This window comes from Elephas maximus, chromosome 3, assembly GCF_024166365.1.
Source record: "Elephas maximus indicus isolate mEleMax1 chromosome 3, mEleMax1 primary haplotype, whole genome shotgun sequence".
In the NCBI taxonomy this organism is placed as follows: Eukaryota; Metazoa; Chordata; class Mammalia; order Proboscidea; family Elephantidae; genus Elephas; species Elephas maximus.
Window position 1 is genome coordinate 112,438,290 of NC_064821.1, and position 12,380 is coordinate 112,450,669.

At 40.0% G+C, this 12,380-nt stretch overlaps 1 protein-coding gene across 12 annotated transcripts in view; it reads left to right on the forward strand.

Annotated features, from left to right (window-relative positions):
* Nucleotides 1-12,380, forward strand: part of SGIP1 (SH3GL interacting endocytic adaptor 1) — a 247,962-nt gene that overhangs the window by 1,148 nt on the left and 234,434 nt on the right. For all 12 annotated transcript variants that reach the window (XM_049879515.1, XM_049879514.1, XM_049879520.1 and 9 more), the window contains exon 2: nt 13-135. In XM_049879515.1, the coding sequence (XP_049735472.1) occupies nt 126-135 (10 nt within the window). In that variant the 5' untranslated portion in view covers nt 13-125. The remainder of the gene's footprint in view (nt 1-12; nt 136-12,380) is intronic.

Consider the following 12,380-nt stretch of genomic DNA (forward strand, 5'->3'; position numbering starts at 1 on the left):
TGGCTTTGGCAGCTGGCAGAACAGACCTCGGAAGCGCCGCTGTGAGGACTTAACTGGGAACTGGAATCGTATCCTCTTGTGCTTTTTCAGACTCCTTGAAAATTAAGGAATGCAATTCTGCCACCATGATGGAAGGTAGGATGCTTTCTGCTGTGGTTGACTGGCTTCAGCCAAGGTTCGGGCAGAGCAGCGTTAAAGGATGTGTGCAGCTTGTGTGTGGCTGGTCTAGAACCTGGTTGCCAGGATTTTGCAAGCAGAAATGCTGCAGTTTGCTTGCAGCAGCCCACGGCTCAGACTAATGGAATCAAACCACAGGGCTTTTGCTTAGCTCAGAATCTACAGAGCTCCCTGCTTTTTTGAGAGAGAAAAGCCTAAAGTGTTTGCAGGGAGCTGAGATAGAGCTAGGAAAGAGCCTGCAGAGCAAGTAAGTTGGGAGAGAAGATAAGGTTTTCTGTGCTGGGTTCCTGGGACTGTACTGATTAAACATTTACAATGGAAACTTGGTTTCTGAAATTGACATTAGACGGGAGAGGTCATTGAGAGTTATCCATATTGTCATTTTCAGTGATCTGTTTAAAAATGTTTAAGAATTGTGTAAGATATTTTTTATCACTGCAATTTACATCTTGTTGTTGGGGCGAGGAGGGGCAGAAAATTTGGTCCACAAGTTACAGTTTTATGGGGATGTCATCACAACAGAATGAGCAATATAAGGAAAATATCCAGGCCTCTTGGCTCCTAATTCAGGGGTCTTATCAGGTTAGACAAGAGTTTTGTGCATCCTAAATGCTTTCCTCATGCAGTGATCCCTAGCCAAGCATTAAATGATTACTTGATCACCTTTTTGCCTTCGATTTGAAGTGTAAAGAGGAACTTTTCCTGGGGAGATGCTTTTTAAACTAGGTTTTATTCTACTTAAATACCTTTCCAACCTTGACATAGTGACAACCAAGATTGCCTCAAAAAAAAAAAGCAGCAAGCTGATCAGGAAAGAAGCAAGCAGCCCTACGCTGGCTTTGATTTTCTGTTTTCACACTGTAGGATGGTGTAAAACTCCTGGCCTTTCCTAAGATGACAGGCAGAAATTTGTCCCCAGACTGGATTTCACAATGCAGAATCGAAAGCATAATGGGTCTCAAATCAGCCATGAAAATGGCAGAGAGGCCACCTCTCAAGCCAAGGTCTACCCTATGGGTTTTAAACATTACTCAGAAATTTACCAAAATGGAATAAGAGGACAATAGTTAAAAAAAAAAGTGTAGCCTGTTCTTGGCAGAAACGAATTTTTTTTGCTCTCTCTGTTATCATGTGAAACATTGTTAATGTGATTTGGGGAGTGAATAATTCTAGGGTCATGGCCCACAGGTTTTAGAAAATAGCTTTAAAAGGGAGATTGGGCATCATTTCGCTATGGGGCCTGGTCTTGTTTGCAAAGGGCTTTGAACCTAGTTCTTTAAATATAGGCCTAAATGGATTGAGGGTACGGATGCTTGGAGATTAAATCATTCTCATTAATTCAAAATGGATTTAATCTTTGAGTAACAAGCCAAAACAAACAAAAAGAACATTACCGATGTACTTTTCAATTAGAAGCTTATGTGGATTACCCTCCTCAGAAAAAAATCTTGTCTAGAAGTATTCTTTTTCTCCAGCTACATTTCATGTAGCATTTCTTCAAAACGCATCCTACACACATTCTGATTAGATTTTAATTTTACATGGGCAAGTGAAAGATCTTGCATTTGACTTCTCATCTTGCAAACAATGGAACTGAAGTGTCTCCTTTGAAGGTACTAACATTTATTGATGGTCATTAATAATTTTCCTGGTACTATGGTCTTTTTTTATGGTCTATTGTGCCATCCCAGAATCTCAGTTCAAAGCTTATCTGAGTAGTCTAAACTGAAATGAGAACTGTAACAAAGACTTGGGTGAGAGCTGAATTGACACTATTGCTCTGAGTTTGCCAGTTTATCTAATGAAGGATGTTATCTTAGCACTGGTATGAATTAGAGGTGACACTATGGAGACAGTTGGTTTCCATCAGATCCTTGCAAAAAGAATTAGACAGGTTTTCTACTGGCTTAAAAACATAAATGAAAGTAACAATTTTTTTTTCTGTCTACTGATGGTTGCTGTTTAAGTGTGTTTCAAGACTTATTATCTTAGTGGTTTAGTAACCTTAAAAAGGCAGGTGGGAACCTTAACCAGAAATTAATTTGCCTATCAATGGCCTTCCAACTTAGTTGCCAGTCTTTTTGGCTGTAGGTATTCATGTTTCTGATATTGGGATCCAAGAGCTGCACCTCTGAATTGCTCTTAACCTGAAGCTATGGTATAAGAGTTGTTATTATTTCCATTTAGCTCATCTGTAGAGGATGCTAAGGTGTTAAATCTGTCACGATAACCTTGGAAAGAAAGGAATTCCCTAAAAAAAGGCACCCCAAAATCCTACCACTGCAACTGTCTGCTGAAACATCAGTGGACTCTGAGAGTGTGTCACCACACATCTAGATAAAATGATGTCTATAAAAACCAGTACATGCGTCACACACGCACACACACACGTGCACACTCCCACACGTACAGTCATCCCTACATGTACACGTTTCTGAAGCAGGAGAGAAGATCCATCTGTATATGTGTGTGTGTGTGTGTGTGTGAATTTCTGTACTTCTGAAGTGTGGTAGTCTGCTGCTCAGGAAAAGCATGGCCATGGCAACTTTTCAAAACTACTTATCTACTTTGGGTAAAACAATAGTAAACAAATGTTCAGCAGAATGGCTCATAGTTTAGTTTTATGCTCTCGTTTTTATGGAACAGAGATATAGGCTCCATTCATTCAATGCTTCATGGAAATCCTGGCCATAGATGAGGACTGTTATTACCTCTCCTGTTATTCTAATATCAAGGAAGGCAATAAACTAATCCCACAGGGGCCTCAATCAGGTTACCAGCAGTTTGTGTCTCCATGATTCACTTCAGATATTTTTATTTAAAAATATATATATTTTAAGGAACTCGATTCCTTGATTCTTGCATTCTTTATTTTTTGGCAGTGGTCGGTTTGAGTTATTATTCTTTCCTGAAGAATGCCACATATTAGGGAGCCTTATATATTATGTGTGTGAAGGGAAAGACTGAGCAAAGGGAATTATTTGCTAAGGGGTATATGTATTGGCTAAGCTTACAGTATAGCCTGTGTGGTTAGGCAACTATTCTTTTCTCCTATATTATTATTAAAGTTTGAAAATGGCATTATAGCTACTGCTTCTAAGATGAGTGAAATTAAGTCAGAGCTTCTTAGGGCATCTGTTTATTTGTGAGGCTGACTTGGAAGTACTTTCCCTTGTCCATGCAGAGCTGGACTGAAGGTACTTTGTGCTTAGTTTCATATTCAGGCTCTTAGGCGCTGTACTGGAAAGACAAGTTTCTGGGTGCCAATGGTTTTGCCCTAGGTAATGACTTTTAACAATTAACGAGTATATTTTTAAGGGCTTATTGTGTTTAATTGCAATGTACAAAGTGATTTCATACATTTACTACTCATGACTACCTGCAAATAAGGATATTCTACATGCGGTACTTTTGTAAATCTTTTTCTATATTGTAAAAGTAATAAAAAAATAGATAATATGATGGTGAGAGAAATGGTGGAAGGGAATTTGAACCCACGTTCATTTGAAACAAAGCATATTTTTGACCTCTCGTAACCTGGCAGTCTGCTCCCATTAGGATTAACCCTTAAGGATTACAGCCTAGGAAAACACTATGGGGTAGTTCTACTGTGTCCTGTAGGGTCACTGTGAGTTGGAATTGACTGGACCTCACACAACCAACATTTTAAATAGTAATTTTTGTTTGTTTTACTTTGTATTAGGGCGAGACATGTTAACCTAATTGAAAAATAGTCTTTATTTCCTTCAGTTGCATATTCTGTTTCTGTCTTAAATATGAGTACTCATAGAACCATACACTTTAATTCCTTGTAGATACCTTTTATCTCTATAGTCATTATAGAGATAATTTTGAACAATTCTGGATCAACTCACCTTTGTTGCAAAGAAACTTATAAACAGCAAAGTTTTTTTGTTTTCCTATCCTGAAATGGAGTTTTATAATATTTAGAAAATGTTCTGATATGATCAAATAGGGAAAAGCATCTTGCAGCTGAAGCTGTTCATTTTATAGTTAGCTAAGAAGTCTTAAAGCAGATGCTCCCAATTCTCCTCCCAATTCCCTTCCCAGAAATGGTGAAGTTATTTTGTGAAAGCGTGTATTTGAGATTCTAATATACGATCTATCACTTATGTAATTTCTCTCCTTCCTCTAGGCTCTGCATAAGAAAGGGCCTCCTTAGACATATAAGTTTCCATCCAATCCCAGGAGTCAATTTCAAATCTATGAAAAGAATACATATATAGTCTTTAAAAAATAGCTTATATAAACCAGGCTGTAAGGATCTGAATGTTCTTTTCTGTTGAGTTTGGCATATACACTATCCACATTTTGTATAAACAAGTTACAGGAAGTCACCAACTCACAACTTTTATGATTCTGAAAGTTTGTGAGTTGATTTTCTGGAATGTGTTTTCCCATAGGAATATTGATATAAATGACAAGTAGATTCTCATACTATGAAATCAAAGGCCATTAATCTGTTATCTAGCTAAAATATATAATTGCTATGAAATGTGCAAAGAGCAGTACTGTTGCCATAGTAATTATCCGGAAGGAAGTGATGACATTAAATATATTTTTACCTTCAAATGTCGGTGTTTGAGGAAAAGAAGGCTTAATTGGAGGTGAAGACAAAATCTGAAGGGGATTTTTAGGTTTTTCCAGAAGTTTTAGAGACTGATAATGTGGCATTTTGCAATTATGTTTAATTTTACTTCTATATTTGTGGCTTTTCTTTCTCTCAATTAAATTCTGTCTTGTGTACTGCTGTTAAGTTGTGATTAAAGTCATTGTTAAACTAAAAAGTGGAATTAAGAGAGGGAGAGAGAATTTACTGAGATGACTGTGAAGGAGTCGGAAGAGAGAAACAGGGTAGGGGTTATAATGGATTTGGGTTCATGTATCTGAAAAAGTCCCTGGGGAGAGATGAACTGAATAAGGAAGAGGTCATAGATAGAGAGGAACTGGAGAGGATGGTAAGCACGGGGTGCCCCTGAGGAGAAAGTGGGCAGTGGGGTCTAACCTGTTTGTGCACTGACTGCAGGTATTGCTATGAGCACACAGTGGATTGCTTACCACTGGGAGACATATTGGGGAAGGATGTTTAGACCTGAGAAAAGATGACCCTCCATTCATAGAATCATATATCATCAGTTAATTGTATCTACAAGATTTTAGAAGGATATTCAGTATCCGTATTTAAATATCTCACATCATGCTAATTCCTTGTTTACAGATTTTCAATATTTTCCCATGTTTCTTAAAATCCACAGTCTACAAGAGTCTTCATGCTCCGGCCCACTGTGCCTCTCCAAGCTCATCTAATGCCTTCTTACACTGACAGCCACACTGTCCATCTCATAGTTTCTAGAACAAGTACTTTCCTGCCTCAAGTCTTTGGCGCTTGCTACTCCCTCTGCCTATAATATTTTATGCAGCTCATTGAATTGTTGACTGTCTTGTGGTCCCGGCAAAACTGCCATCTCCTTGGAGAGACCTTCCCTATCATCTTTGCCATCCCTAGCTCTTAAATACACACACCTCGCCTCTCAGTCCCTCTCAGTCCTCTCTCTCTCTTCGGAACTGATTTTCATTTCATGGTTGTTTAATGATGTATGGGCCAAATCTCTCACTCACAGGTGAGTTTCATGAGGTTAGGGATCTGGTCTATCATATCCACCTCTGTATCCTTAGCTCATGGCACCCAGCAGATGCTTAGCATGTTTATTTATTGAATAAGTGAATGAAACCAGATGTAAATGATTCAGGTGAGTACACACTACACATTGTTAGGTGTTATTGTGGGAATTATGGTGAATACAAATAAATAGATGCTTGAATTTACAGTCTCATTGGAAAAACATGATCTATAAACATAAAACAATTAGGAAGAAGATAATATATTATGAAGTGCTAAATTGTGAAATACAGATAGTACATATTGAGAAGCAGAAGAAAAGAAATAGTGCATTTGAAAATATGTAACTTGAGCTTGAATTATTTTGGTGATTATCTCCAAGGAAAAGCTTTTGTAATGGAAAAAGTTACAGCACAGCTATTCAAAGAAATTCCGAGGGTCAGTTTTGTCAACAATACCTATGCTTTTTTTTTTTCTTTCTTCCTTATGCCTTTCCTGTGTCTCTTCTCTTCCTTTCTTTGCTTTTCCTACTCTTCTGTCTCATCTTTCCCATCCAGGACTCTCTTTCCCTTACTCTGGTTTATGACCAAACCTAAAAATAGTGGCTTTTAGAGCTAGAGACTTTGACTTGGAATTTGATAAAGTACTCTTAAATAAATTAATTAGTCCTGTGTTACAGGATGTATTTGTCTGTGTAGTGACAATGCCATAGTATGTGAGGTTTCTCAGAAATCAAATTATCCCTGATTGGCGAATATGTTAATCTTAGAAGCTCATCATGTTGGCTGAATTTGTGCAGGGTGGGCTTTTTGGTAGAAAGAGCGTGGACTCAGAAGACAGACTTGGGTTTGAGTCTAACAGTTGCAAGTGCTTGACCCTGTGCCTTAGGAAAGTCATTTTACCTTTCTGGTCTCTGCTTCCTCATGAACAAAATGAAAGAATTTATCTGTCCTATCTCTAGAGCTTCTAGCTCTAAAAGTCTGTGTCATCTGCTAAAGGATTTGAACTCCCCATGTCTACTTCCTCCAAGGTCTGAATTCTAGTGATGAGCTCCTCTTCCTTCCACTTAAAATATACTTGTTCCTAACACACGCATAATTTCAATGTATAACCATTTGCCTTGCATTGGTTTGACCTTCCTATATTGTATTGCATGCACACCGCAAGTTAGCTTTGCATTTTTGCTGTATTCGAAGGCAAAAGTGCATTTATATAACCCTTCCTCTACAGCTCCTAGCATAGAAATGTTTATTTATTCATCACAAATTATGTATTTTATGCATATTAGTTGCCAGGCACAGTTCTAGGTGCTGGAGGTCTAGGAATAAATAAAACAGATAAAAAGTCCTGCCTATTTGGAGTTTCCTGTTTGGTGCAGGAGAAAAATTACAAAAAAGTAAAATATAGAGTATGTTACATGGGAATAAGTACTATGGAGAAAACTAAAGCAGAGAAATGGAAATAGTGGAAGAGATAGTGTGGGTGGGGTGGTAGTTGTAAACAGGATGGGGATGGAAGGCTTTGCTTAGAAGCAGTTATTTGAGCAAAGACCTGAGAGAGGTAAAGGGGTGACTACTTGAAAGTAGACTGCAAAGAGGCAGGGGAAAGAGCTAGTGCAATGTGCAAAGGCCTGCATGGGAGTGTGCCTGGCATGTGGACAGAATAGCAAGGAGGCCAGTGCGGCTGGAGCAGAGGATGGGGGCAGGGGAGAGATGTACAGGAGAGGAGTCACAGAGCTAAGATACAGATAGGCACCTGTGAATCCTTATCAATGATAGGAAAACCTGTTTCCTTTTGGAGAAGTCAGCCAGCATGAGTTCTTGTGATCCACGTGTCAAATGACAGGCTGGCATTCAGAAGCCTGGAGTTCTGATACTGGTTCTGTCAGTGTCTTATGATGGCGCCCCTCTGACCCATTCTTCCCACATATTTAAGTAAAGGGATGAAGATTGTGCCCTTGCCTTAGCTTATGTTCCTGAACGCAAAGTCAGAGCTGAGTGATAGACCGCCCAAAGCTTCAGCTACAACTGTAGGATTGAACATTTCCACAGAAGAGTTATAGCCCCATGATATGGGTCACTTCAGAATCAGAATTGCCTATCAACTCACATTTTTTTTGCCCGTATACCAAATACCTTCATTTTTAGTTTTAATTCATATCTACCTCTATTATGTACCAATACTAGCATTTTAGGATTTTTTAAAAGACTGTGCTGAGTTGCGGAAACCCTGGTGGTGCAGTGATTAATTGCTATGGCTGCTAACCAAAAGGTCAGCAGTTCAAATCCACGAGGCACTCCTTGGAAACTCTATGGGACAGTTCTACTCTGTCCTATAGGGTTACTATGAGTCTGAATCGACTCGACCCCAATGTGTTTTGTTTTTTTGTTTTTTGTGTTGAGTTGCTAACCTATGCTTTATAACTTTTAAAAACAAAAAAAGGAGGGACATACTGTGCTCACTTAGGACACTGTCATAACACACAGTTCACAAAATGTTTCATTCATTCAACAGTATACATGGAACTTTTCCTTTAGTCTCAGACACTGTGATAGGCACTGTGAATATGGCAGCAGTAAAAGGTAGGCATGGTTCTTGTCTCAGCAGCTTAGAGGCTAGTATATATTATCACATATTTGTGTACATATTTTATTCTCACAATTACCTCTGTGTGGTAGAAAGAATAGGTACTACTATCTTTATTTTGGAGCTCTGGTGGCATAGTGTTTAAGAGCTCAGCTGCTACCCAAAACGTCAGCAGTTCAAACCCACCAGCCACTCCCTGGAAACCCATTGGGGCAGTTCTGCTCTGTCCTATAGGGTCGCTATGAATTGGAACCGACTTGATGGCACTTAACAACAAGAACATCCTTATTTTAAACAGGAGAAAACTTGGGTCCATTGAGGTTAAATGACTCACTCAAGAGGGCCACCTTACTAAGTGTCAGAACCAGCCCTTATTAGCCCCATCGGACGTCCAGTCAAGTGCTCTTTGTACGTATAATGTTGTAACTGGAAAGTCCTGCTCATATCTGAAATTGTTTGACCTGGGTCTTAGACTGACAAGCAAACAGCAGATCATTTAAATTTGACATGGTGCTTGAGAAACCTTTTTCAGAACTAAGCAAGCAAGTTTTATTATCAGGTCATCATCCTTCTGACCTTCAACTTGAACAAGGCCACCTAACATAGCAATGTTTTATCTCAATAGGCTCCTTTCAGTGGCGCTTACTGTTTTCCTAGGATTTTGTGATGAGAAGGGACATGTGATGTCACTAGTCCAGTGAACTACGTTTTCACAGCTTACACTCTCCAAAACATTTTCTCAGAAAGCCTGGCTCCCACTATGAACAAAAACCTTTTTTCCCTGAGAAGCGCAGCTTGGTGTTCACTGATATTCTGTGAAAGCCTTGGTCATTATCATGAAAACCTGATAGTGTGTGCCATCACTTGCAGACTAACCAATCTAGTCCAACCTCATTTTACAGTTGAGGAAACCAAGGCCAAATGAAACAACTTATCCAAGGATTTTTATTCTCTCTGTAAGAGGACAAGTCAAAGTTTATTTTAGTAATGATTCCAAAAAAAATGTGAATAGACAAAGACTTGCAGCCTGTGGTGTCTTTCACGTTCAAAGGTGCTGAGGCTGGTTGGGTGGCTGCCCAAAGACACACAAATGAATGTGTCCCTAGGGTCTTTGCTCTACTTAGTGCACATACAATGTGGCCATTTATAGCTTTCTCCCCTGCTGCCATGGCCCCTTCCCGCAATGCAGCGGCAAGAACCAGGACTCAGAGGGGCTGTATCTCCTTACTAGCTGTGTGACCTTGACTGAGTTCTGAAACCTCTGTTATTTAGCCTCGGCTTCCCCATTTTTCAGGTAAGAATAATGCTGGCTCTTCCTACCTCATAGAGTTGTGGTCAAGATCAAATGAGATAGTAAATATGAAACATCTGAGATAGTTTGATGCAAATATTATTCTCTTAGATGTTTCTCTCTCAGTTTGCTTGTTACATACGGATTTCTTAACATTCAGTGGCTAGGCGTCACTGCTTGCTATTTTGCTTTTCAAGTATGTCATTGCTGCACCTTTTTTGCAAATGACCAAACCAAAAACCAAACCCAGTGCCATCGAGTTGATTCCAACTCATAGCAACCTTATAGGACAGGGTAGAACTGCCCCATAGAGCTTCCAAGGAGCGCCTGGTGGATTTGAACTGCTGACCCTTGGGTTAGCAGTGGTAGCACTTAACCACTACACCACCAGGGTTTCCGTAGGCCTTGCAAATTCCCTCTTCTCTTCACTATACTGCTAATTTTCTAGCGTATTCTGTATCTCTCCTGTATCTCTCTGTTCTCAATGTCAATGTGCTGTCCTACCCCTTTTTTGACCATGAAAGGCATCACAGATCAATAACAGCTGCCTTTCTCTCTGGTCTCAGCATCTTTCTCAACATCCTATTCTGGGCCACCTCTGTCAATTGATTGAAGTTGCACATGACATGATATTACTCTGCTATCCTTGGCATGGGCAGTTTCCGAGAGCTTAAATACAGTGAATAAAGCTGGAATATAGGTGGTCTACCTGTGCATCCAGCCTTTGTGAATACCCTTAGTGAATCGCTGAGAAGGACATAAACATTGCTGCCAGCATTAGTGCTGGTGGCAAAGGTAGGAACTATAACAAGTGGGCCCCTACTCCTGTGCTATCAACTTTTTCTCTGAAGTTTCTCTTAGCCTCCTTGTGCCCCCAATTCAAAGAACTGTGCCTACCAGGCAGCCAAAGCTGGAGTCAGTACTTACATTCATTCCTGATTCCCCCTTCCTGCCTTCCCTGCATCAGTAGGTCCTCAAGAGTTATAGGTTATCCCACCTAAGGGGTCCCTGGGTAGTACAAATGGTTAAGTGTTCGACTACTAACTGAAAAGTTAGTAGTTTGAACCCACCCAGAGATGCCTCAGAAGACAGGTCTGACAATCTGCTTCTACAAGGTCACAGCCTTGAAAACCCTATGGAGCAGTTCTACTCTATATACATAGGATCACCAGGAGTCGGAATCAACTTGATAACAACTAACAACAACAATTATCTCCTGATTATGTTCTCTTCCCTTTCATCCCCAGCTGCCATACCTGGTCAGACCTTCCTAATGACTCTCCCTGCTTCCACCTTCCAATCCATCCTCCTCACAGTCATCAAAGTGATCAATTTCCTCACTTGAAAGGAAGCCTTAGATTGCCACCCATGCTTATAAAATGAAGTTCACATGCCTTAGTGTACTGTGAAAGGCTTTCACCCTCTGGCTGCCTTCTACCCTTGTCTCCCACTCTCTTCTCCCACTACCTTCCACTCCAGCTCTCTGCCATTCTCTTCCCCTTGCACATTCCAGTCTTCCCCTTCTCTGTATGGTAATAGCCTTCTCTGATAATTCAAGGTCAAACAAAAGGGCTCCTCTTCTTTGAAGCCTTCCTACATCCGCCCAGATTGAGAGTGAGGTGCTCCCTGTCCTGTGCTCGCTCAGGTCAAAATTCCCACCCTCCAAGGCCATGTAGCGGAAGATTTGAGGGCATGGCTTTGGCATCAGACTGACCTAAGTTAAACCCCAAGTGTGTGACCTTGGGAAGCTAGGGACCCCTTCTGCTTCCTCCTCTGGAGAATGGGAGTCTTTTTCTTGAGTTCCTTTCTTAAGAATTACATCAGAAAGTGCATTTGTAGCACTTAGCTTAGGACTTGACAAGTGAGCTCTCAATAAATCTTAGCTGCAGTTATTCTCTGTTAGGTGCATCACACTGTTATATCTACTTTGTTCCTTCCCCATGTCTTACTCAGTTTTGTATCCCCAATCTCTGGCATATGTAAGGGCTTAGTAAATATGCAGTGAATGAATGAATCTTGTCTATGAGTCACAGATTTTTGGGGGGATTTTCAGGCCATCCAGCATACAGTTACCATGAAAATTAAGTGAGTTAATATATGCAAAACATTTAGAAGAGCACTTGGTCCATAGTAAATGCTTATAAAATATTGCTCTTCTGGGCACATCAGTGGCTCCAGTATGGTTCCTAAATGCCAAGCAATACTCTGGATTGTACTCTGTCTGCTCTCCCAGAAGCACCCATCTGCTGTAGGATCACGCTGGCTGAGAGCCTCACTTGGCTTCCAGGAGCATGCAGTTAGCCTAGTATCTCACACGTGTCTGCCTGACTTCCTTAATTGCTTTCCTCTGATTTTAAGAGAAATCATATTTCATTATAGAAAAATTGGAAAACAGAAAGATACAAAGAAGAGGTTAAAATCATCAATAAGCTCATTTTTATGAAATTCTGCTACAATTTGTTGAGTGTAAAACATGGGCTTTAGAGACAAATAGATGCTCAGTGGCTCATTATGCCTCAGCCATCTTACCTGTAAAGTGGGTGAAATAACACCCACCGTCTAGGATTACTGGGTGGGTTGAATGAGAGAATCTATGGACAGCACTTAGCACATTCAATAAATGGTAGTTCTTAATAGCTTTATGGTCAAAATATATTTTTATGTCAAAGGACCTAATTTTATATA